General features: G+C 41.3%; 1 protein-coding gene across 7 annotated transcripts in view; it reads left to right on the top strand.

Moving 5' to 3' along the window:
* Positions 1-2,654: 2,654 nt before the first annotated feature.
* RWDD3 (RWD domain containing 3) overlaps positions 2,655-23,936 on the top strand; it is a gene marked incomplete at its 5' end in the record, with an annotated part of 83,191 nt that continues 61,909 nt past the window's right edge. For 5 of the 7 annotated variants that reach the window (XR_013824200.1, XR_013824201.1, XR_013824202.1 and 2 more), the window contains 4 exons: positions 2,655-2,739; positions 10,479-10,966; positions 13,101-13,216; positions 13,315-13,441. Coding sequence is in view for 4 of the 7 variants with exons in the window: in XM_079899524.1 (XP_079755650.1) it covers positions 2,655-2,739; positions 10,479-10,966; positions 13,101-13,216; positions 13,315-13,429 (804 nt within the window). Of the gene's footprint in view, positions 2,740-10,478; positions 10,967-13,100; positions 13,217-13,314; positions 14,153-23,936 lie in introns of those variants that run through there. The other 2 variants (XM_079899522.1, XM_079899525.1) reach the window with 2 other exon arrangements.

The following is a 23,936-nucleotide window of genomic DNA, read 5'->3' on the forward strand; positions in this document are numbered from 1 at the left end:
GTTTTAACTGGAGGTGAGAGATTTAAAGCTACTCCTTTGTATGGTCTTGGGAAAGCAACTATTTAGAAAAGTTGCATGTATAAATAATATTGTTCTAGGAAACCATACACTACTGGGGGCAGGGGAGTGGAGAGAGAAAGAGAAATGTTCTAACCAGACATTCATCCACATGTCTAGACATCATAGCACATTTAGATATTTAGAATTTTCAGTAGCTTATGAATACAAGAAAACTTATTGCTTTAAGGTAGGCTTTAGATATTTGACATGTAGCTGATATTTTCATAGTGTGAGAAATATCAAGCTGACATTATGCTTTCTCTGTGTTGATTACTTCCAAATGTCAGAGAGTAGTAACTTATTCATGGGACTTCAGGGCCTTAGGATAGTATCAATTTAAAAGACATTCATATCGACTTCTTTTTTATTTAAACATACTAAATGGAGTATGAGAAGCAGGTTAAGGAATCAATGAAGAAAGGAAGAGCAAAGAAGAAACCTACTGACAAGAAAATTTTAAATAGACTGATGTACTCTTACATCACCTTGCTGACAGCAGGCTTTAGGGACTGCCTCCAAATATTTCTGACGGCTGTAGTCTTACTGTTCACATTATTTCACTCATACCACTTATACTGAATTTGGGAAATTAAAAATAAGATATGAACTACTTTATTTTTGGTCAATCTTTAATAAATAAGTCAAACAACTAAATTAATATTTTCCTACCACTTTTTTTTTTTTTTTTTCTGCAGTACGCGGGCCTCTCACTGTTGTGGCCTCTCCCGTTGCGGAGCACAGGCTCCGGACGCGCAGGCTCAGCGGCCATAGCTCATGGGCCCAGCCGCTCCGCGGCATGTGGGATCTTCCCGGACCGGGGCATGAACCCGTGTCCCCTGCATCGGCAGGCGGACTCTCAACCACTGCGCCACCAGGGAAGCCCTTTCCTACCACTTTTAATACTAACATTGGACTTCAAGCTAAAATCAAAAATAATTTAATGATATTTTAAATTAAAAATTTATTCTTTTGTTCACCAAACTCTTTAGCAGCTAATTATGAACCTACTGAACTACTATTTTGGAAATAACTCAAAGGAGTTATTATTATTATTAAACAAAAATTGGCCACATTAGAGACAATTATGTGTTTAAATAAACCTTTGTCTTTCCAGTTATGTACACAGCAGTGCTCTTAATTGCTTGGGGTCACTGAAATCCCATGGCATCCTCTGAGAAGCATTTCTCCTGCAGTTTATCTTGTTGAATTTCCTTTCTGTTCTCGGAAGCCAGTATCTTTTCCTTTTTAAAATCTCTTTTTAGTAACAGTGGGAATGATGCTGATGATGGTAACATGAATCCAGTCTTCAAATCAGCCCCGTTTTCCTGACTTCTGTAGGTCAATGTCAGGAGTCACTGTGTAGCCATCTACATCCCTTATTTATCTCAGAAAATGTTATCTCTGATACAAACAAAAAATTGTGGGACCTCCATGAGCTAGACCAGCTACCATCTGAGGCTGCAAAATTTTAAATTGTTACCTGACAAACAAAAGGACAAGCCAAAGATGCTGACTGACAGAACTATCACACACAATCACTGTAACCTTGTTCACGAAATCAAAGTTGAAACAGAATGGATTGATAATTGTTACCCTATTGGAACTGCAAACAATCTTAAATTTAAGTGCTGAGTTCAAGGATGAGCATTTCATTATTGAACTTCAAGAATCACATTGCTTTGTATGCATCAAATATCACAAAATAAGTAATACTGAAAAGCTAGCGTTTGCTACATTTTCATACTTTTTGTACCCCTAAAGGCCCAGGAGTTCTCCTGGCCGATTTCAGCAGGTCTGTCCCCTGTGAAGGCGGGAGACCAATGGGAAATTACGTCGTTGCTCCCAGCACCCGGGTGCATAGCTCCTCCAAAGGTTCTGGGTCACCCCAGTCACATCCTTAGAATGCCAGAGGTGGTAGGTCCAACCCTCCCCTTCTGCAACCGTTGTTAGGAGAAGGACGTCCCAGAAACCCGGTTCTGGTCCAGAGTCCGAGCTCCAGTTGCCTCTCAGCATCTGGAGGTTGCTCCTACCCCGGACGTTTTCTGGGTGTCCCAGACCGCCTGGGTCGCTAGTGCCTCCAGGAGGGCGGAGAATCTCGTCTGTTCTGTTAACTGCAGTACCCCCAACACCTAGTTTAGTTCTGAGCCAGACAGAGGCTAACCTCTTCTGGTCACTTCGCTGCTTGTTTTCTCCTCTTAACCTCCAAGTTCCTTTCAAGGCCAAGTCTGGGCGGGAAGGGCTAGTGTTCAAAGCCCGAGCTAGAGTTAGAGAATTTCGGGCTTTGCTGGGAGGCCTCCCTCCGTCAGGAAAGCAGCGGGTGAGCTGCACGGTGACCTCTGGCAGACACCACGGGGCCTTCCCCCTCGGACAGAAAACCCCCGAGAGGGCGCGGAGCCTCGCGTCTGGAGTAAGCGAGCGGGAGCTTGTGGGCGGGGCTTTTCGGGGCCTCCCGCCCGCCGCGCGCTGCGGAGACGCGAGGCGCCCCCCGGTGGCAGCCCTGCAGCGCTGCTCGGGGCCGGCGGGGGCGGGGGCGGCGGCGGCGGCGGCGGCGGAAGGCGGAAGGGGAGGTGTTGAGCCAGCCGAGCGCCGCGGCCATGGCGGAGCCGGTGCGGGAGGAGCTCTCGGCCCTGGGTGCGATTTTCTGCGGGCCCGGCGAGTGGGAAGTGCTGAGTCGCTCAGGTGACTACCCCCGCGCCAGACGGACTGGGCGCCCTCTGCTCCCCACCACCAAGGCTGGGCTCCCCGCCCCGGGCCCACACTTGGGGGCCGGGGTAGTTGAATGAGGGAACGACACGCCCCGGGACTGGGTGTGTGTGGAAGCTAGCGGGAGAGTGCGGCGACCCCCAAAACGTGAATAGTATCGCGCCCCTGCTCGCTCCTCTGCAGTGAACGGACAGCATAATGCTCAGGCTCTTGCGGCCCGTGGACCGGTTCCTGCTTCCCGCGCCGCTCCACCCACTCGTCCGTCCCACCCCCCACTCTCCCGTCGCACTCGCACTCGCCCTTCCCCCTCCATCCGCCGTTACCCCCCGTCCCCACTCTGCCGTTGCACCCTCTGACTCGCCTGTCTCCTCAACTCGCTGAGCGCTACGAGCCAGCCGCGCCCTCCTGGAAAGCGTCCCCCCCCCCCCCACGCTTTCCCTGGCCGTCCTGTACTTACCCGTCAGATCTGACCGTGAAAAGAGGTTTCTCCTGACACCCCTAGTTTAAATCCAGCTTCCCCAAATTGAACTACGTGCTTTGTAAGCACCACGCATTATGTCCTTCAGGGCACCCACCACAGTTTAACTATATGGGTATTTGGTTGTTTCAAGTTGCAAGAGGGCAGGGACCCTGTCCGTTTTGTAATCACAAAACTCCAGGAACCTACGACAGTGCCAGGCACGTGGAAGGTATGCAGTAAATGTTTGTTAAATGAATTTTTGAATTCGACCAGTGCTCAGTCAGGACTCTCAGTTTGATTGCTTTTCTCCTGCTTTTTCTAGTCGGCTGAAAGGTGGTTGCCAATTACAGGCTCTTGGGGGCGCATTAATCATTCAACTCATTTATTGAGTCCCCGGAAGCGCTGACAGGGTTTCAAAGACACTGACTGCTCAGGGCCTCTAGGAGCTTACAGTCTAGAACGGTTCTTTTGGCTATATTTTCATGATAGTGAAAACTTCTTCTCTGCCTGTCTATGGCGTCTATTAAGTAAAAACCAAAACTTCAGTTTATGAAAAAGTGCAGTGATGCACATAACTTTCAGTTTTTACTTAGCTTTCAAATACATTCTGTGAATTTTTTGGCATAAGATTTAAACTTCTGTTATGTTTCAGCTACTATTAAAATTGTCCTTCTGACCATAAATTGGTTGACCTTTAAGAAGGTAGTCTAAAATGTTCTGAATGTTGTGAGAAAGCCATCAAGGGTTAGGATCCATTCCTGGTATCTACGTGGTGTGCTATTCACCTACAGAGCAGGAGTTGGCTCCTTTTCATTTATTCTTTCTTGATCACCCGTGTCTATACGTTCATTGAGCACTGTTATGTTCTGGGCACTGTGAACCAATTCATGTAATGAAGCCGCTTTCTTTTCAGTGCCTAGCCTGTCTTGTAGCTTTCTGAAACAATTCTTTAAAATCCATATGAAAGGATTTACTCACTTTTAGTATTTTCTCGTCACCTCTCTTCTGATTGGATAGCGTTTGTTATTCTTCATCATCTTACTTTGCTGTCTCTGGCTCTCTTTATTGATAATTACTTCTGCTTGAGGCAGGCTGTTTGAAGAGATCATCAGTTTTCTTAAATTCCTTTATTATGGCTCAACTAGGAATCTCCTGGGAAAATGAACCTATGATTTCCCATTACACCTGAAAGAGGATGGAATGGTGGTGGTCTGGGTCATGAGTATGGTTGAGCATACGACACTGCTGACAGGTCAGAGAAAACCCAAAAAAGTAAGCATAGAAAGAAAGAAAGAGCAATTTCTTAATATGAAGAGCACTGTGGACCCTTTATCTGCTGTTAAATTGAGCATGACTTTCAAGCCATGCCTCCTAATTAATTTAATTCAGTGTTTTGGCATCAATAAGTAATTGAATTATAAAAGAATTCAGTGTAACAACTTAGGACATTTTGTTGCTGAAAGGTTCACTGGAGAATAGAACAATTCAGTGATTGAAATTGGGACGTTTGATGTTCACAACTGGGAATTAAGGGTAAGGTAAGGACTTCTTTAATAGACCTCAGTAAATATACAGTGGGCTGCTGGCTACCACTGTCATGGTCACTGTCAGCTTGGGTTGGAGGATGTAAGAACATTCTGAACACCATCAGTTCCTTCCTGGCCTTCCCCTCAAATAAGCTGCTCCTTGTTGCCACTGGAATCAGGTTAACATTGGGTAGGATTGCACTTCTGGTACGAGATAGCCCAGGCAGGCTCAGGCTGCTAACCCTAGGGTCATCTATGAAGGTCATAAGATTGAAGAGTTTGAATAGTTGGATTCTTTTAGCTGGACTAATTTGTGCTGAGAATTTCAGGGGACTTACATACACTGTGGCCTCTTTGTGATGGTTGTAGAAAGCTCATAAGAGGCATCAGGTGTAACTGTCTCTGATGGGTGCAAGTTATGTAAGCTCCTATTCCTGTCCACTAGGGAGGGCTGTGGGCAGATCAAACCAGGGGTATTCTGCTTCTCCCTGTGCAGTGCAGTCAGACAGGGTGCCAGGTTTAATGGGGTCACCTACCACAGACCTGATACTTTAAATGCATCTTACTTGATGAGGGGTATTCTTTTTTTTTTTTTTTTTTGCGGTACGCAGGCCTCTCACTGCTGTGGCCTCTCCCGTTGCGGAGCACAGGCTACGGACACGCAGGCTCAGCGGCCATGGCTCACGGGCCCAGCCGCTCTGCGGCATGTGGGATCTTCCCGAACCGGGTCACGGACCCGTGTCCCCTGCATCGGCAGGCAGACTCTCAACCACTGAGCCACCAGGGAAGCCCGATGAGGGGTATTCTTAACTTTATTTTATAAAGAAGGTAACAGATGCTCAGGCTGGTTGAGTAACCACCAGGCTCTAGAGTATATGGACTCTTGCATTGCGTCATGCTGCTTAACAGAGATGCGGCCATTGCGTCAGGAAAACAGTTCTTGGAGAGCAAGGATGACACCTGTCCAGGAAGAAGAGAGCAAGAAGAGCACCCAGAGCAGAGAAACAGGGATGACCCCACTTACGTTCAGAATAGTTCTGAAGGGGAGTGTGTGTGCATGCCTGTGTAGGTACCTATGAGGTAGATGGGATTTGGTATTGTTATAAATCTTCATTTTCCTGATGAGGTAATTGAAGGTCACAGAGATTATATTGCCATAGTTAGTGCTCATTATATGTGGAGTTGTGTTTCTGGAAATCATCTTACAGATAAAGAAGTTATAAAATGGGAGGTGTGTAAGACTCAATATCATATGATATGTTCGCACAGTAGCTTCAGAGTAGCTTTTTGTATTCTGCTAACACTAATGCTCAGATTGGATTGGGCCGTCTTGCAAAATGAATCATGACTGTCACCCACTGACCCCTCTAAATCTGCTCAGCCCTGTGTCCTGCTGATGGTCAGTACTGAGGTCGTCTCTAAAAACAAATCAGCCTTGAACTTCACGTCTAAAGGATGGGATTGCCACTTTTAGCTTCACTTATTTTTAGTTTATTTTTTTTTTTCTGTAACCATGTTTAACATGTATAAAATTCCAGCTGTAACATAAAAAGAAGCACTGGTGGATGTATACTTGTGGGGAGCCACCTGAGAGCGAGAGGAAAAAAATCCTGTGCAGTGAGGTAAGAGAGGGTGTTGGGGGCTTTTTAGTGGTTTTCTGAACAAAGTCTTACCCTGAGGACATATAAAACTGCAAAAAAGAAAAAAAAAAGCAAGTATAGGGAAATTCAGTTGTATATGGTATATAAATGATTTCTTAATGGGCTCTAAATGAATCTTGAAGAACTCATCCTCTTAAATTTTGTTTACATTTTCCACTATCTTCTGTTATTGGACAGCATTTATTGAATTTTTATTGTGTGTGATTATGAAGTAGAGTGAAGTCTTAAAAATAACAGTATGGAATTTGGGGTTCAGTTCAGTTTCTCTCGTTTGAATTTCTGTTGTTTGGAGTGTGGTTAGGAGCATAGTTTCCTTCATGTACTTGTAAGGAAGAATAAGGTTTGAAACTAACCTATTTTAGTTATGAAATTGATATACTTATTTTAAGGTACAATGACTTATTTAAAAAAACCAAAAAAACCCAAACTAGGGAATATGTATGCAAGCTTCAACCAGAGGCAAAACTTACATCTTTTGGTAGGATCTTTAGAACAGATGAAAATAGTCTTGGAACTCATGAAAATTTTAGATTTGTAGGGCAGGCATAAATTTTCTAGGGCATAGATTTTATTGAGAATGATGAGTTTGTGAGTTAAACTTAATGACTAGAGTTTTTTGGTGCCAGGGAAGGCCAGAGATTAGCATTAGATGTAGAACACCATTATTTTTCTGTTAATCACTCTGTTTCTAAGCTGTTAATAAAGTAGATAGGGACAACCTTGTTTTCTTTTTTTAATGGAAAAAAAACCCCCAAAATCAGACTGATAGTACATGTGATTACATGAAAAATTCTGAGGAAAAAAGAGCCAGTTTAATAGCATGTACAAACTAAGGCAGATGAGAAATGGAAGGGTAATATACATACTTCTAGAGTTTTAGGGAGAAAATGAGTTTTTAAAAGAATACGTAATTTTATTCCTGCATTAAGTATCAGCAGAATGGGGTATGTTGTTGGGATTTTCATTTTCTTACAGAGATAGCATCATTTTGTGTAATTTCAGCTTGCAGCTCCTGTGTGTGTGTGTGTGTGTGTGTGTGTGTGTGTGTGTGTGTCTGTGTGTGTGTGTGTGTGTGTGTGTAGCTACGGAGGGAGTCAAAGAGAAGACCAAGTAGGAAGGTTGTTAATCCTTTCCAATTCTTGATAAAATTAAAGCAGTTTTCCTTCTAAGCTTATAACTAATAATTTCACGGTTTTCTAAGGCGGAAGTCAGGATTTTCTCCTGTTGCTTTTCTCTTTGCTGACTAGGGCCAGAAAATCACTAAGAGAGAAGAATGAAAGTTGGTAAGGATTTGAAGAGCCAGCTCAGTAGGCTTTCCAGACCTTCTCCCTGGACTGCCTGTTTCTGTCAGTTAGGTCACTGCCCTGGGGAGGAATAGGTGGCTGTTTAGGTGGCAGAGATTGGAGAACACTCTAGGTTTCAGGGTTTTTACCAGAAAGGGAGCCTTGCTTGCGGGGAAAACCTTGCTTTGTGAGCACAGATAATGTGTTAGTTTCTTGTGGCTGCTGTGACAAATAACCACGAATGTGGTGTCTTAGAACAACACATATTTATTCTCTTACAGTTCTGGAGGTCAGAAGTCTGAAATCATTTTCACGGGGCTGTAGTCAAGTTGTCAGCAGGGAGGCACCTTTTGTTCAGAAAACATTAAAAAATGCTATTCCCATGGAGAGTTATCTCCATGGAAATAAAAAAAATATATAAAATACAGGTTTATAGAAATTATATGTATGTATGTTTATAAGTAAAGACATTTTTAGGTGTAGAAGAGAAGTTGAGGAAGATCACTTTGGCTCTGTCCACTATTTCATGTTATGAAACTGGATTGACTTGAGAGGACAGGATCTGTGTCTTACCCGTTGTTTTCTCTCAGACTAGAACAGTGCCTTGGGCCTAGTAGGTACTCAGTGAATGTTTGTTGAATGATGAATGAAGAGCTTTAAAAGTTATACCTCCCCCTTGAGAGGGAAAGTGGACCCTCTAGATGATTTCTGGAGGGTTTTTTTAGCCTAGTGGTCACATGTCTGTAGGTCTATTTATAATGCCCATTTTATCTAGTGAAGTGCAGTGATCTAACTGACATCTAGGGAGCTTACTTTAATAATAAAATATTTTTTACAAAGGATAAGTAACAGGATAGAAGAAAGAAGGGTTTTGAGAAGCTGGTGATGGATTTTAGAGGAATGTACTAAGTTGTTTGGAAAATCTTCCTTTATGCAGCATATATTTTACTTATGTAATACAAATTTAAGTTACATCACTTTAATATGATCTTTTTTTTAAAATAAACTTATTTATTTTATTTATTTATTTTTGGCTGTGTTGGATCTTCGTTGCTGCGCGCGGGCTTTCTCTAGTTGCGGCGAGCGGGGGCTACTCTTCGTTGCGGTGCACGGGTTTCTCATTGCGGTGGCTTCTCATTGCAGAGCACAGGCTCTAGGCACGCGGGCTTCAGTAGTTGTGGCACACGGGCTCAGTAGTTGTGGCTTGCGAGTTCTAGAGCGCAGGCTCAGTAGTTGTGGCGCACGGGCTTAGTTGCTCCACAGCACGTGGGACCTTCCCGGACCAGGGCTCGAACCCGTGTCCCCTGCATTGGCAGGTGGATTCTTAACCCCTGCGCCACCAGGGAAGCCCTAATGTGATCTTTTTTTTTTTTTTTTCTTTTTTTGTGGTATGCAGGCCTCTCGCTGTTGTGGCCTCTCCCGTTGCAGAGCACAGGCTCCGGACGAACAGGCTCCGCGGCCATGGCTCACAGGCCCAGCCGCTCCGCGGCATGTGGGATCTTCCCGGACTGGGGCACAAACCCTTGTCCCCTGCATCGGCAGGCGGACTCTCAACCACTGCGCCACCAGGGAAGCCGCCTAATGTAATCTTTATAATGGTTACTGCCTGGGTTTCGGGGTGGTGTCCTAAAACGGCAGTGCTTTGCAGCTGATACTGAAGGTTCTATTAAAGAAAAACCTGGTGTAATGGATGTGTTTGGTCCTATATGAATCCATGTCTGTAACAACAGCTTCTGTATAAATGGAATTGGATGGCTAGAGAGCCATTTTAATGTTCTGTTAGGTTCTTTAAAATGGGAATGCACTCAGGTTTCCATTGTTGAGGGTGTTGAGCAGCGATCCAGGTATGAAAATTAGAACAATCTGACTGCCTGTCTTGTGAAGGAGAATGAAACAAGGGCTGTGGAGAAAGAAGTAGGGTAGACGGAGGCAAGTTAGCTTCAAAGAGCCTCGTCAGCACCCAGTTCGGTTCTACTCTGCTCTTCTGATCTGTGTGCTTCTGCCCCCTGCAGAATGAATCAGCCTGACGTTTTATCAACTTTTGAAAAGTGGGGTGAAGTGGTGTGGAACACATCAGAGGGGTGAAGTGGAGCAAATCTGAAAGAGAGCAGAGTGTTTCATCTCGTATCCTGTGTGCGCTTTCCCCTTTCCCCCTCCTCCTTATGGAGCCAGAAACAGCTGAACTGATGTCTGCCCAATTTTAGTTCCTCCCGCTGCCTTCATGTTACACTGATACGAATATATTTGAAGTGAAAAAGAGCGGGTCCAGGCAGTTACTGTGTATGCACAGTCATGGTTTGCTCTGTACCCCTGCAACCACATGGGATCCAGTATTTGGTTTGATTCAGACTCACTGCAACATGACTTTCACCGGATTTAGTGTATAACTTTTAAACTAATCACTGATTTTATAAATACACAATACTGTTTCTTTGAATGTTCATATGAGTTTATTAGGAATTTCTGAATTATCAACTAAGTCTGGGGAGGAAGAACATCATATGATGAGAAACCTTTCTGGTAACCTTAATAAAAATGGGATAATGGCAATTATAAATGCCAGTGAAACCTGGGTGCTGGTGAGCATGATTCTATGACTATATATGTATGGCTGAAAGTAAGAATCTGTAAATCATGGCTTTCTTAGTGTGATGTATCTCTTCATAAACTAACTTAGTTTTCACATGAAAAATAAATTGATACTTGAAACAAAAATTCTAACTTGTTAGTGTTCCACTCAGATTGAATTAGGTACAGCTAATCATTATTTTTGGATGCTTTCCAGAGACAGATGGAACTGTGTTCAGAATTCTCACAAGAGCCGAAGGATTTATGGATGCGGATATACCCTTACGATTGGTGTTCCATTTACCGGTTAATTACCCGTCGTGTCTGCCTGGTATTGTGGTTAACTCCGAACACCTGACCAGGGCTGAGTGTGAGATTGTGAAGGAGAAGTTACTGGAGCAAGCAGAGACCCTTTTGTCGGAACCTATGGTTCATGAGCTAGTTCTCTGGATTCAGCAGAATCTCAGGCACATCCTCAGGCGGCCAGAAGCTGGAGGTGGCAGTGAAAAGTGCACTTCTGCAGCAAGCACGACTGTGGATGATGGATTGTGGATGACTCTTTTGCATTTAGACCATATGAGAGCAAAGACCAAATATGTCAAAAGTGTGGAGAAGTGGGCTTCCGATTTAAGGCTGACAGGAAGACTGATGTTCATGGGTAAAGTAATACTGATTTTACTGCAGGGAGACAGAAACAACATCAAGGTGCCAAAAAATTTTAATGTTGAATATGAATTTGGCTATTTTCTGCTAAAATGGTGTGTCTATAAGTGTGTTTGATAACAATGGGACAGATTAATCATTAAGATGTTTCTGCTTTCACTCTTACCATGTTAATGGATCTTTCTTTTTAAAGACTGTCTTTAACTTCTAATTACAACTACAGACTTGAAAAGCTTGAAGAATAAGTAGAAGATTATGTTTTAAAAATCATGCCACTTAATGAAAGTGGTAGGTTATTAAAAAAATCTCTGGTACATGAGTGTTTGTTTCTGTAATCAGCTTTGAGCCTAAATTTTATAAATTTGCACTAAAAGTTTGTGTGTATTTATAGTTCTTTCCTTAGTTAGGCACACAGCAAGGTGTATATTTGTGGGTAGCCTGCAAAAATTTTAACTTTTTGGAAGTTAAAGATATGTTCTGACGCTTGAACTTGGTATCTGTTATACCTGAAAAGAGGAGCTGTTCCCTCCTAACCAGGATTTAGTGTGAGTGGAAGTAGAATCGTTAGGGCTGTCAGCTTGTCACCTCCTCCCTAACTTTTGCTTTCCACCTGACTTGTCTCAGCAGCTGCTTTCAAAATCATCGTCTTCTTCAGAGTTTTCAAGTTCTCATTCTAAACTCATCTAACCTGCTTTATGTGGGACCAGACAAAGAAAGCTGCTTATTATATTTTAAATCTTAAAAGAGCTGCAAATCACTTAATAGGTTTTATGCTTTCAAGTGGGTTGGGTCAAGAATAATTACAATGGAATTTATTTGAAACAGATTTATATTGCATAACCTATCATCTTAAAGGTTTGTAGGATAACTACCTAGCTTTTTGTCATGGGCTCTTATCCCAAAACTTGTTGGTTAATAACTTCAGTTGACCAGAGTAGTGCTGGGTTATAGTGTATAGGTACCACAGATTTTCAGATTTAATAAAGATATTGTGTTGGGGTCTGACCAAGGAACCACATATATTTTTTAAAATTTAATTAATTAATTAATTTATTTTTGGCTGCATTGGGTCTTTGTTGCTGTGTGTGGGCTTTCTCTAGTTGCGGTGAGCGGGGGCTGCGCTTTGTTATGGTGTGTGGGCTTCTCATTGCTATGGCTTCTCTTGTTGCGGACCACGGGTTCTAGGCGCGCGGGCTCAGTAGTTGTGGCACACGGGCTTAGTTGCTCCTTGGCATGCGGGATCTTCCCGGACCAGGGCTCGAACCTGTGTCCCCTGCATTGGCAGGCAGATTCTTAACCACTGTGCCACCAGGGAAGCCCCGGAACCACAAATTTTAAGGTGATTTACAGTATATCTATAAAGTTTGATCCTTTTGGATAAAATACTGGCTGACAAAATGAATACAAATTAATTTCTTTGCTCATATATCCCCAAAAGGCTCAGATTTTTCTTTAAGCCAGCTCAGGCATATTAGGCTAAGTGTAGCTGTTTTGCAGATGTTGTTTCTCAGATTGGATCCATCAGTTAATTAATTTATTTAATCATATGGCTTGACCTCTGGTAATGTAGAGTACTTTTCAAGGAGTTCTTTCTTTTTTATTAGCTGTCCCTAAAATGTCATTTAATGTAAATATCCCTTAAATTTTTATAAGACTGTATATCAGGATTGAGAACTACAGGTACATATTTATAGATGCCATCAATTTGGAATGTTCGGTACTGTGTGCCTGTTAACTTCATTCCGACCTTGAGGAAGTGATAATAATGACAGTAGCTGGTACTATATTAAGCACTATTGTGCCAAGCACTCCTCTAAGTGCTTTATATGTATGAACTCATTTAATTATCGCAACTTCCCCATAAGGTAGATGTTATGAGTACCATTTTATGGAATAGGTTACTGAGGCACAGAAGATCTAGATAACTAACCCCAGAATCAGATCTAGTTTAGATTTAAGCCTACGTAGTTCGATTAGACCCTTCTTTACTCCAGCATTCACCAGAATGTTATGCTTCAAAGTATGTGAAAACACTGTGTAACTCTCTTACTGCTTGATTCAGAAAGTGAGTACTCTGTAAGCGTGGAAATAAGCCTATAGGTTTATGGCTCCTTTCAAACTAGGACTTTGAGATTCAGAGTAAGATACGTATTTAACGTACTGATTTATCATTTAGGAGTACCTGATTCTTCAGAAAACCTGCAAAGTAGATGTGGACTCAAGTGGAAAGAAATGCAAAGAGAAAATGATTAGTGTACTGTTTGAAACAAAAGTACAGACAGAACACAAAAGGTATAATTTAGTACTATTGCAGATGGAAAAGCAACTGAATCGATAATTATACTCTGACAAATTTAGGCATATTCATGAGTTTCTCTTGTATAATGCAGGTTTCTGGCATTTGAAGTCAAAGAGTATTCATCGTTGGATGAGTTACAAAAGGAATTTGAAACTGCAGGACTTAAGAAGCTTTTCTCCGAATTTGTACTTAGGCTGGTAAAATGAAGTGGAAGACAGGTATCTTTTAGTGAAACAACAGCGTTTTTTGTTTTGTTTTGTTTTTGTTTTTTGCGTTGGATTTTGAGAGTGGCTGATTGAAATACTCATAAGGGAACAATTTTAGAGTTTTCTCTGAAGCAAAATGACAGACACCATCATAACTTAAGGACAAAAGCCAGTTCTGTTTATGGAATATTAAACAGTAAAAATATCCATGTATTCTAATTTTGCCAGTATAGGCTGGGTTCAATAGATGGAATGTTATTTGAGAGATAAATACAAAAAGATGATGGTGAATGAGCCCTTGTGTTTATACAGAGGATTTGTTTGGAACTGTGCAATTTTCTGCCTAATTTTCTTGTAATTAAATGAATTTTTAAAAAGAGATTTGTTTTCATGTTTACTTCCTTCATGTTTACATTTTTAGCATTTGATAATGATTTTTCCCCCATTCAGATTATTCTGTCTAATGTTTTAAGTTGAATGTTAAGAAAATTATAACACTGATTTCATTGTGGAATTGGATAAATGGTTAGTTTAAATACAAACTAAAGAAGTTCTACAGAACTTGATTTACAATTGCTTTCTTTGGGGTCCCAGAATTGCATGATACTTACTAGTGATAGGACTGGAGAGTCAAATTAAAATAAAATTCTTCAATTTAAATTAAAACTTACAAGGGAAGAAGTGTTTTACACAAAATGAACTTGGCTTACCAGAGGGAAGAAATCATATGGAGATACTATTTTTTATTTTTGATGAAATTTGTTAAAGTCTGATAATCTCAGAATATATTTATTATGACATAAGGAGAGAAGCCATAAAATAAAAGCTTGTGTTAAAATTTGTACCAAAAGTATAGACAGGCATTTATGTTTGAGAAAGGATATTTGTGTTCCTGAAGCCACCTGTGCTCCTAAAATAAGAGGCTAAGTAATAGAAGAAAGGCCAGGCAAATCTCCCTCACTGTAATCTGAGGTACAGTGATGTCATTATAAATTATAACTGATGGGAGAGAGAAATAAGGAGATGCTGTGGCCCGCCCAGTAGCGTTTCTTGAAAGTGCTGCTCTGTGACTGTGGCAGTACCGTCTGATTGTCTCATTTTCAGACACCCTTGTAATTAAATTAGACCTACCTCTTGATCATTCCATTAATTAGAGGGGATTTTTTTGTTCGTTTTATGTCATTCTAGGGTGTTGATGATTTTTTCCTGGAGAACTGGTAAATGTAGTTAGGTTGTTCTATGGGAGGGTGATATTCTCAGAGTTCAGAAACTGCTAGGAGCCTGTACCCGCCGCTGCACTATTGGAGACTGTTGTAATTGATCCTAGATCTGCTCAAGTGGTACTGCCTGGACCAGAGCTAAGGTTGCTGATAGGTACTCTCTGTGGTCTGTTGGCATTCACAGTCACTCCACCCCTGCTGCCACTGCAGCCATTGCCAGCAACTACCATGGTGCCAGAACCTCTGCTGCCTCTGACTTCCCAGTGGTGCCTCCTGTTGACCAAACCTAACAGGAGTCCAGTTGGCAGAGAAGTCGGGAAATGTAGTTTGCATGTGTCCCAACCCCAGGAGAACAGAGCAGAATACAGGAGGGTGGGTGTGTAAGTGAGGGAGAGGGAGCTGAGTGCCTATGGCGAGTAACAAGCGCGACCTTCCCTTTTAGCTATTAAGCAGCCACGCACAGCCTTCTACCCATATTTAAGTTTCTGTACAACAGCAACAGTTTACTTCAGTCTATGCAGATTTTACTATCTTTTGTACAAAGGAAAAACTCTCACCTCTCCCCCAAAAGGGGAAAAAGTAAAGTTCCATCAGTTACTATTATCCTTAGCGGTGTTACTTATCCTGGTTCAGTCACAATCCCACCTCAATTAAACTGTCAAGTGCACTACGACCAACATTTCTTATGTAACTTGATAGGGGGTAGGGGAGGGAAAAAACTAGTTAATATGTACAAAAATATCCGCAAACGATGAAGTAGATTTGCTTAAGTACTTGTTTCTATAACTGGTCTTGAAGCTGTAGTTGATATTTATAACTTCTTCCTCTGCTCCATTTGGCTTTGCTCGTGGCTGCCTCTTTACCTAGTAGGGTGGGCGAATCTTCATTCTGGAAGGTCTGAGTCCTTGGGAGTTGGTTGTTTATTAACTTTCACTCTTGAATAAGAGAATATTAAGAGGCAACTCAGAGAACCCCTGGGCTCCTGACATAGTTCTTATTGACCCCATTGTGTAGCAGTAGATCAATTTCCCTGTAATAATGTGGTCAACCACCCCAGCCATTATAGGAACCTCTTTTGTTGCTTGTTGGTTTAGTGTCATAGGGACCCTAATATATTCAGGTGTCAGTCTCAACTTCAAATTCACTTGAACCATTTTGTGTGCCCTGGTAGAAATTTTTTTTTTCCATGGGAGCTAAGACCACCAAATCAACATAGCCCCTTTATAGGGATGGTAATAAAAAATTCTGTGAGTGGGTTATTAAACATAATACTGAGAGAAATCCATCCTATTTTTATTCTGCGATTCCTGGACCCATGTATTCCGGCAGTGGGAGAAATAACATCATATATTGATGACTGGTTCAAAGTCTTAATAGGTCATTATATTATTCTATCAAGCCAGCTACTTCTGGGTGATTTGGTACATGGAAAGACCTATGAATTTCATAGCTATGAGCCCATTGCTACATTTCTTTTGTTGTGAAATGAATTTCTCATTTAGAATTTATGTTGTGAGACATAACCATGTCTGTAAGATTATGGTTGGTAGTCTTACAGGAAGAGACTTAGGATTCATATCCAGAATTAATATTTTCATGAGAACAGTTGCTGACCCTTCCACTAGAGAAGAGATCCAATGTAATTAATTAGCCACCAGGTGGCTGGTGTCTCCCAGGAAGTGGGGCCCTACTGGTGGCTCAGGATTCGTCTCTGTTCTTAGCAGGTTAGGCACTCAGCAGTGACAGTAGTAAGATCAGTATTGGTGAGAAGAATTTCATGTTGCTGAGTCCGTGTATAAGGTCTGTCCCTGCTGCCACAGTTACTTTGTACATGAGACCACTGAGCCAGCACTGGGATGCTAGGGAAAGAGGATGACTACATCCAGAGGATGAGTCAGCCTGTCCGTTTGAGCAAGGAAGACATTCACTGCAGTGGTTGCCCTGTGAACATCACATGGGACACGAATATCCTCACATTTTGTGCTCATCCTGAGAGGTCCATTCACACACTCCTGCCCCAGATTTCCTTGTCATTAGGCTTCTGATCTTATTCTTTCAAAGTCCCTGACTACCTGGCCAACCCATTAGCCACTGCCCATGAAATACTGTAGATCTACGCCTGTGGACATCTCTTTACCTAGATAAGTAGACAGCCAGAAGTACTGCTCAAAGTTCTGCCCACTGAGAAAATTTCTCTTCACTACCTTTCAGAGACACTCTAGATTGCAGGGATAATTGCCAAAGCACATTGTGAAGAACCATCCCTATACCAGGCCTGAGTTCTTCCTTCCGCAGTAAATAAGTTATGGGTATCCCCATGACAGCATAGATGTGGACTAAGGAAGAAGCAGCAGTGCAGGAGTAGTCGCTATTGGCATTTGAGCCACTTCATGATCAGGGCCTGCTTGAGCCTGATCTTGTACATATCACTTCACTTGTACATGTCCAACTTCATGATTTCGTGGATGAAATAATACCTCATTAGTAATCAGAAGAAACGCAAATTAAAACCACAATGACACCTCTAGCCACCCACTAGAATACCTAAAATTTAAAAGATGGACAGTAGCAAGAGCTGACAAAGAAGTAGAGTAATGGCAACACTGATACACCATTGGCAGAACTATAAATCGACCCAAATGCTTTGAACAAGCAGTTTGGCATAATCTAGAAAAACTGACAATTCCATACCTTATAAGCCAGTATTTCTGCTTCTAGGCATATACCCTACAGATGTGTGCATGTATGTGTGAGGTTACCTGTACAAGAATGTTCATAACAATATTATTTTTAATAGCCCAAAGGAAGCAACCCAAACACCCATCAACATAGAATGGACAAGTAAGTTGTGGTATATTCATGCAATGAAATACTGCACAGCAAACTAAATAAGTGAACTATAGCCAACATGCATTCATCTTTAAAAAAGCAATGTTGAACAAATGAAGTAAACACAAAAGGTACCCTATGATTGTAAAAGTTCAAAAGCAAGCAAAATGATATTAAATTATGGATGCATACTCAAGTGCTGAAACTAAAAGACAAGAAAAGAAGTTGGTATAATAAAAGTCAGGATGGCAGTTACCTATAGGGTGAAAGGATGGGGTTGTGGTTGGAAAGAGGGTTTTTTCTGGGGGGTGGGTAGGGAATGGCTATGTTCTACTTCCTGACCAGGGTGCTGTTTCTCAGACGCTTCTTTTATAATAATTCATTATTTTTTATTTCTATTTCTTTGATATATTTATTTATTTTTGGCTGCATTGGATCTTCGTTGCTGCACGTTGCCTTTCTCTAGTTGTGGCTAGCAGGGGCTACTCTTTGCTACAGTGTGTGGGCTTCTTACTGCAGTGGTTTCTCCTGTTGTGGAGCACGGGCTCCAGGCATGCGGGCTTCAGTAGTTGTGGCACACGGGACTAGTTGTTCCGCGGCATGTGGGATCTTCCTGGACCAGGACTCAAACCCGTGTCCCCTGTGTTAGCAGGTGGATTCTTAACCACTGTGCCACCAGGGAAGTCCCTATAATAATTCATTAAGCTATAAGTTACTTTAATGCATATTTCTGTATTTCTTCCCCTATAAAAGTAGGCTTGGCTTAAAAAACGCCAGTTATTATATTTTTGGTAAATAAGAAAAATATTGAGGGTAATTCTTAAATCTTTGTAATTAATAGCAATTTCTCTAATCCTGAAGTTTGGTTCAGACAAAATTGTAAGTTACGTGGAGAAGGTAGGTTATTTCAAGCAGAGTGGTTAGGGAAATCTTCTGTAAGGGGATGCCATTGGAACCAATAGCCGAATGAAAGGGACCAACCACAGGAGAAGGAGGCAGCAGGAATTCCAGGCAGTAGGAACAATAAGTGTGAAAGGGCTGAGGCCTGAAGGAGCATGGCCTGTTTGAAATAGTCAAAAACAAGAGTGACCTGTATGGGAAAGAATGATGTATGAGGTGACATCTACAATCTACATGCACAGTGATAAGTTTGGAGAGAGACAGATACAGGAGCCTGATGCTGTTGAGTCTTAAAACCCAATATAAGCCTTCTTCTGTTTTGCTAACTGCAGTGGGAGTCAGTTGCACTGGAAACAGGTGTGATATGTAATTTACACTTTAATAAGATCATCTGGCTGTTACAGAGCAAATGAGTAATAGGAGAGCAATAATGGAAAAAAGAAGGCCAGTTAGGAACCTGTTGCAGTGGTTTAGCTGAGGGATGATGGTGGCTTGGTTGTGATGGCATTGGAGAAAAGTGGTCAGATATTAGATACATTTTTGGAGATAGAGCTGAGTATATTTGATGCCAGATTGGATGTAGAAGATGAAGGAGAAAGAAATGAAAGACAATATTTAGGTTTTTGTCTTTCGTAGCTGGGTGAATGATGGTACCACTGACTTGTGAATTAAGGAAGTCTGAGGAAGGAGCCTATTTGAGAGATATATTAGAAAAAGTCATTATATTTCCTTGCCTCCTCTTTGCTGCCATTATAGGTCTATTGGGAAAAAGGATTTTAAAAAATGAATTCAACTAGTGTTGGAGGAGGTCATTGAGAGGATATGAACTGCCGGTTGACCCAAGAGCTGGACTTGGGCAATCAGAGGCTCCTCACCCCTGCCCTGTCCTTGGAACGTATATTCTGCCCACCGTTCCTACACTAGGAGCCATTCAGGGATGCAGCCTTGAGACAGTAAGGTGGTTGAGAGCACCTGGACTGAATATGTGACTGAACCCACTTAAGGCCTCTATGTAAACTTTTAAGATTCTGGTGGGGTGCAGAGATTTACTCATATTATGGCCATCCAACACAAGCCTCGTCTGTAAGTTCACTTGCTTATTAAAACTACCACCTCCCAATCTGGAGTGATCTGCCTCTTTCTTGGGTCTCTCCTTGCCCTCCATGTATGGGGGCAAGCTACGAGCCAACAACAAGTTAACAAATGGAAGTTTTGGCAGCAAATGAAATAATTTAAAATAATTTTTCCAAAAGCAGATTGGTTAAAAAAATTGGTTTAAAATCAGTTGTTTCGATTGAGTAATATCAGTTACTGGTTTTTCATCTAGTGGTACTTTTGGTGAACCATGGGCGGAGTAATTTTTGCAATGTTTGTATGCACCTTTGAGTGTGAGTCTCCTATAACCATGCCGCTCATGGTGTGGTTCACAGACACAATCTCATGCACTACCCCAGACCTACGGAACTAGAATCTACAATTTAACAAGCCCCCAAGGTGATTTGTATGCACATTGAAGTTTGAGAAGCACTATCCTGTCAACATATCTATGTTCTTAAAATATGTGAGGGGGTCATATGTGAAAAGTTGAATAATAGACATACATGTTGTAAGGGGCATTCCAGTCCTGGAAAGCTAAAAATATTATAAAATTCCTAATTACCTCTGTCTATCAAACAATATTTGATCATATAAATGTGGCATTTCTTACATATTCTTAATTTTGTTCTCTGTCTCATAATTAACATGCAGTTGAGTAAAGATTAACAATTGTATGACAGAAGCTGTACGTCCACCTTTCTTTGCATGCCAAGTGATCTCCATCTTGTCACAATTGTGCTAACTTTATGAGACCTTTGCTTGCTAGCATTATTTTTGGCCCTTTAATTTGCTGTTTTCCATTTATTTTTAAACAAAAGGGAAAATGTAACATTTAAATGATTGTACAAATCCAGCTATATAAAAAGGTGCTGTTGAAATCTTGGAATTGTCATAGGATAGCTGACTCCTTTGTCACTTGATGCACAAAAGTCTGAATTTGATTGGTCAGGAAAATGAATTTAAAATTAAAAAAAAAAAGGAGCAGATCCCTCATCTTGTGAAAAAGACAAAAATGTCTAAAGGTTGCAAAACTGCCAGTGATGTATAAAAATTATCAAGAAATAAAAAAGTTGGGGAGTGGCATCTTTATTTTTGATCAGTTTGCCATTTTAACGAATCTAATGCCCCAATCAGTTTGCTTTTCACCATTTGGTTTTTGACTACATTGCTTTTTTCCAGACAACCCGGATCACAGATTTCAGTTTCTCCAGTTCCTTCAGATCACCTGATGTTATGTAGCTTTATTCCTTCTATCCTTCTTGTATTAGGATTCTCCAGAGAAACAGAACCGATAGGATATATATTTATTTATTTTAAGGAATTGGCTCAAGCGATTATGGAGATTGGCAAATCCAAACTTTGCAGTGGGCCAGCAGGCTCAGGAAGAGTCCATGTTGTAGTTAAAGTCCCAGAGCCGTCAGACAGGAGACCCAGGAAAGAGTCAATGCTGCAGTTCAGGTCTGGAGGCCGAGGCTGGAAGAATGCACTCTTGGTCAGGGGAGGTCAGTCTTTTGTTCAATTCACGTTTTCAACTGATTACATGAGGTCCACCCACGTTATGGAGGGCAATCCACCATAAAGTCTACAAATTTAAATGTAACTCTCACCTCAAAACACCCTCACAGAAACATCCAGAATAATGTCTGACCACATCTCTGGGTAATGTGGTCCAGCCAAGCTGACACCTAAAATTAGCCATCACACCTCTAGAGAACTATCCCATCTGTAGCTTTGCTTTTAGAGGTGAGGAATGTGGCTTTCCATTGTATCTGCTTAACTCATTGCAGTATATTCCTACCATGTTTTCACTGCTACAAAACATTAAATACTGATATGAATCTGTAGCAGCATTGGTAAGAAAGATACCATTTTCACATAAGTTAACAACTCGACAAATTGTAGTTTACCTTGGCTTGAATGACCCTCTTGAGACAGGACTGGCCCCAATAATACACTCCACAGAAAGCTACATTTCTACTAGCCTGGGAGTATAAAAAAATGTAGACTCAATGACATATATTGATTTTAGAAAAAAGTGAACTCATCTGCTTTGGGGCATCTCAAAATGATGTTTGCTCAGTTCTTTGTTGGCAGCAGATACCCTGAAGTGTTATTAGGAGGGAATTCTGGAATTGTGCTCCTTCCTATAAGAACCTGGTGTATTTCTGATACGTCTGACAATGCTGCTTCTCCATCATTAAGAGATGATTAACCTCTGCTAATGTTCAGCAGTAGACCTTTCGTGCAACTAAGAGAACTATGTAGTAAAGTGCTAGTGATTTCCCAAAATCCTGTGCATGTGTTTTTTCACTTCTATGTTTCTTGGGAATTTCATCCATTTCCATAGGTTTCATTATCCCCTCTATGTGGTTGTCTCAGATTTACACCTCAGGTACTGATCTCTCTCCTGAACTCTAAAACACTCATTTCTAACTGTGTGTAATATCACAACTTAGATGACAACTTAGATGTTCCGCCAACGCCTTAAATCCAATATGATTAGAACAAACTCATTAACGATTCCATTTTCATTGTTGTTGATACTGAAACTATCACCAGGCTCCCAGGATTTTCCTTTGACTATTTCCTCACTCCCTTGCATCCAATCAGCTGCCAGATCTAATTCTCAGTGATTCTTACATTCACCCATCTTTTCCATTCTCACGGCCACCATACTTTACTTGTTTTTCCTAGCCAGGACTATTGGAAGTGTCCAAACTAGTCTTCTCACCTCAGTTCCCCCCTGTCCCATCTTATACATAGCTACAGTTCCTAATATCTAATATTAAAAAATTGGGGTCAGATCTACTTTATTTTAATTAATTGATTTATTTTAGATATATTTTAGAATACAGACTTTTCTTGTTAATTCTTGGAGTTTTGGAAAGGTAATATGGAGAAAATACTGTATATTATAAAATCCCCCTAATGGAGACTGAGGCAGCATCCTGTAATCAAACACTGTTATTTCTTCAGTGAAATGTATGAATACTCACATTAAGTAATATAAATAATGATATAATTGGTATAAGTAAATGGTGTCTCATTGTTCATGTTAAACTTTAATACCTAATGTGTTCAGATCAGATTGGCTTTTGTCTCCACATACATTATTAAAAAACCACATATTTTTGATTTTTAGAACTTTTGGACTTTGGAATTGTGGATAAGGATTGGTAGACCTGAACTAGATAAATCTTCCTCAAATAACGGTATCCTGTTTCCTACTGGATTAGTTGCAAACTCTTCACTCTGCTATTTTCATATGCCTTCTCAATTTGATTACAATCCATTATTTCTAGATTTATCTTCCACTCATCCTCTATATATCCTTTTGCCCTAGCTAAACTGGATAAATACTCTTTTTTTTTTCCTGCATATGCTCAGGTTCATCCTTCTTGCTGAAAGATCCTTTCCTCTTATCCATTTTTCTGTCAGCTATCTGTTGACATTTTTTTCTGTTTCCAGAACTTTTTCCTCTGATCCCCATTTTGGGATCAGTAGTTGTTTTCTGGTCTAAATTCTTGTAGCAAGCTTCAGTTGTCCCATATGTAAAGTAAGAATAATACCACTTTCTTATCTCTTAGACTTGTCACTGGATTAAATAATGTACAAATGCACCTAGCACGGTGTAAGATACATAATAGGAGCTTAATTGAGGTTAGTTCTTTCCTTTTCCTCTCCTCCTCCTCCCTTCCTTTTTCTTAGTATATACTGTACTTTATGTTACAGGTTTTTTTTTTTTGTTTTTTTTTTTGCGGTACACAGGCCTCTCCCTGTTGTGGCCTCTCCCGTTGCAGAGCACAGGCTCCGGACGCGCAGGCTCAGCGGCCATGGCTCACGGGCCCAGCCGCTCCGTGGCATGTGGGATCTTCCCGGACCGGGGCACGAACCCGTGTCCCCTGCATCGGCAGGCGGACTCTCAACCACTGTGCCACCAGGGAAGCCCTATGTTACAGTTTTTAAAGTACTTTTATTGTCCACACTTCTAGATGAAAGGTTTTTGAGGATAGAACCTTGCTTATTGGAAGCTCAGTAAATATTCAGTTATGCGAAATGAATACAAATGGTGTTACTGGAGGAATTTCAACTCCCCCTCTGGATTCTGGAAAGACTGGTTTGTGTACATAGGAATATATATTTAAAAACTTAAAACAAAACAAAATGAAAAAAAACTATGATCACAGGACCCATCTTGATGCTAAATAGCATAATTTCTGCTTCAGTGGTCCTCTGGATGTCCTAAGCCATTGTAAGGGAGATTGCTCACCCAGACCATAGCAAGTCTCAGAGCCTAGAGGAGCACATTTATTTTTGGTGCATTAATAGGCCATTGAGCTCTTGGGAAGCTCTTGCCAGAAACCAGTGGGCAGGATGACTAACACAGCTCCTCTGCACTCATGAGTTTGGCGCTCACGTGCATGGAACCTGGATAGTGAGAAAGCACTGACCATGCTCCC

This window comes from Stenella coeruleoalba (assembly GCF_951394435.1).
Source record: "Stenella coeruleoalba genome assembly, chromosome: 1".
Lineage (NCBI taxonomy): Eukaryota > Metazoa > Chordata > Mammalia > Artiodactyla > Delphinidae > Stenella > Stenella coeruleoalba.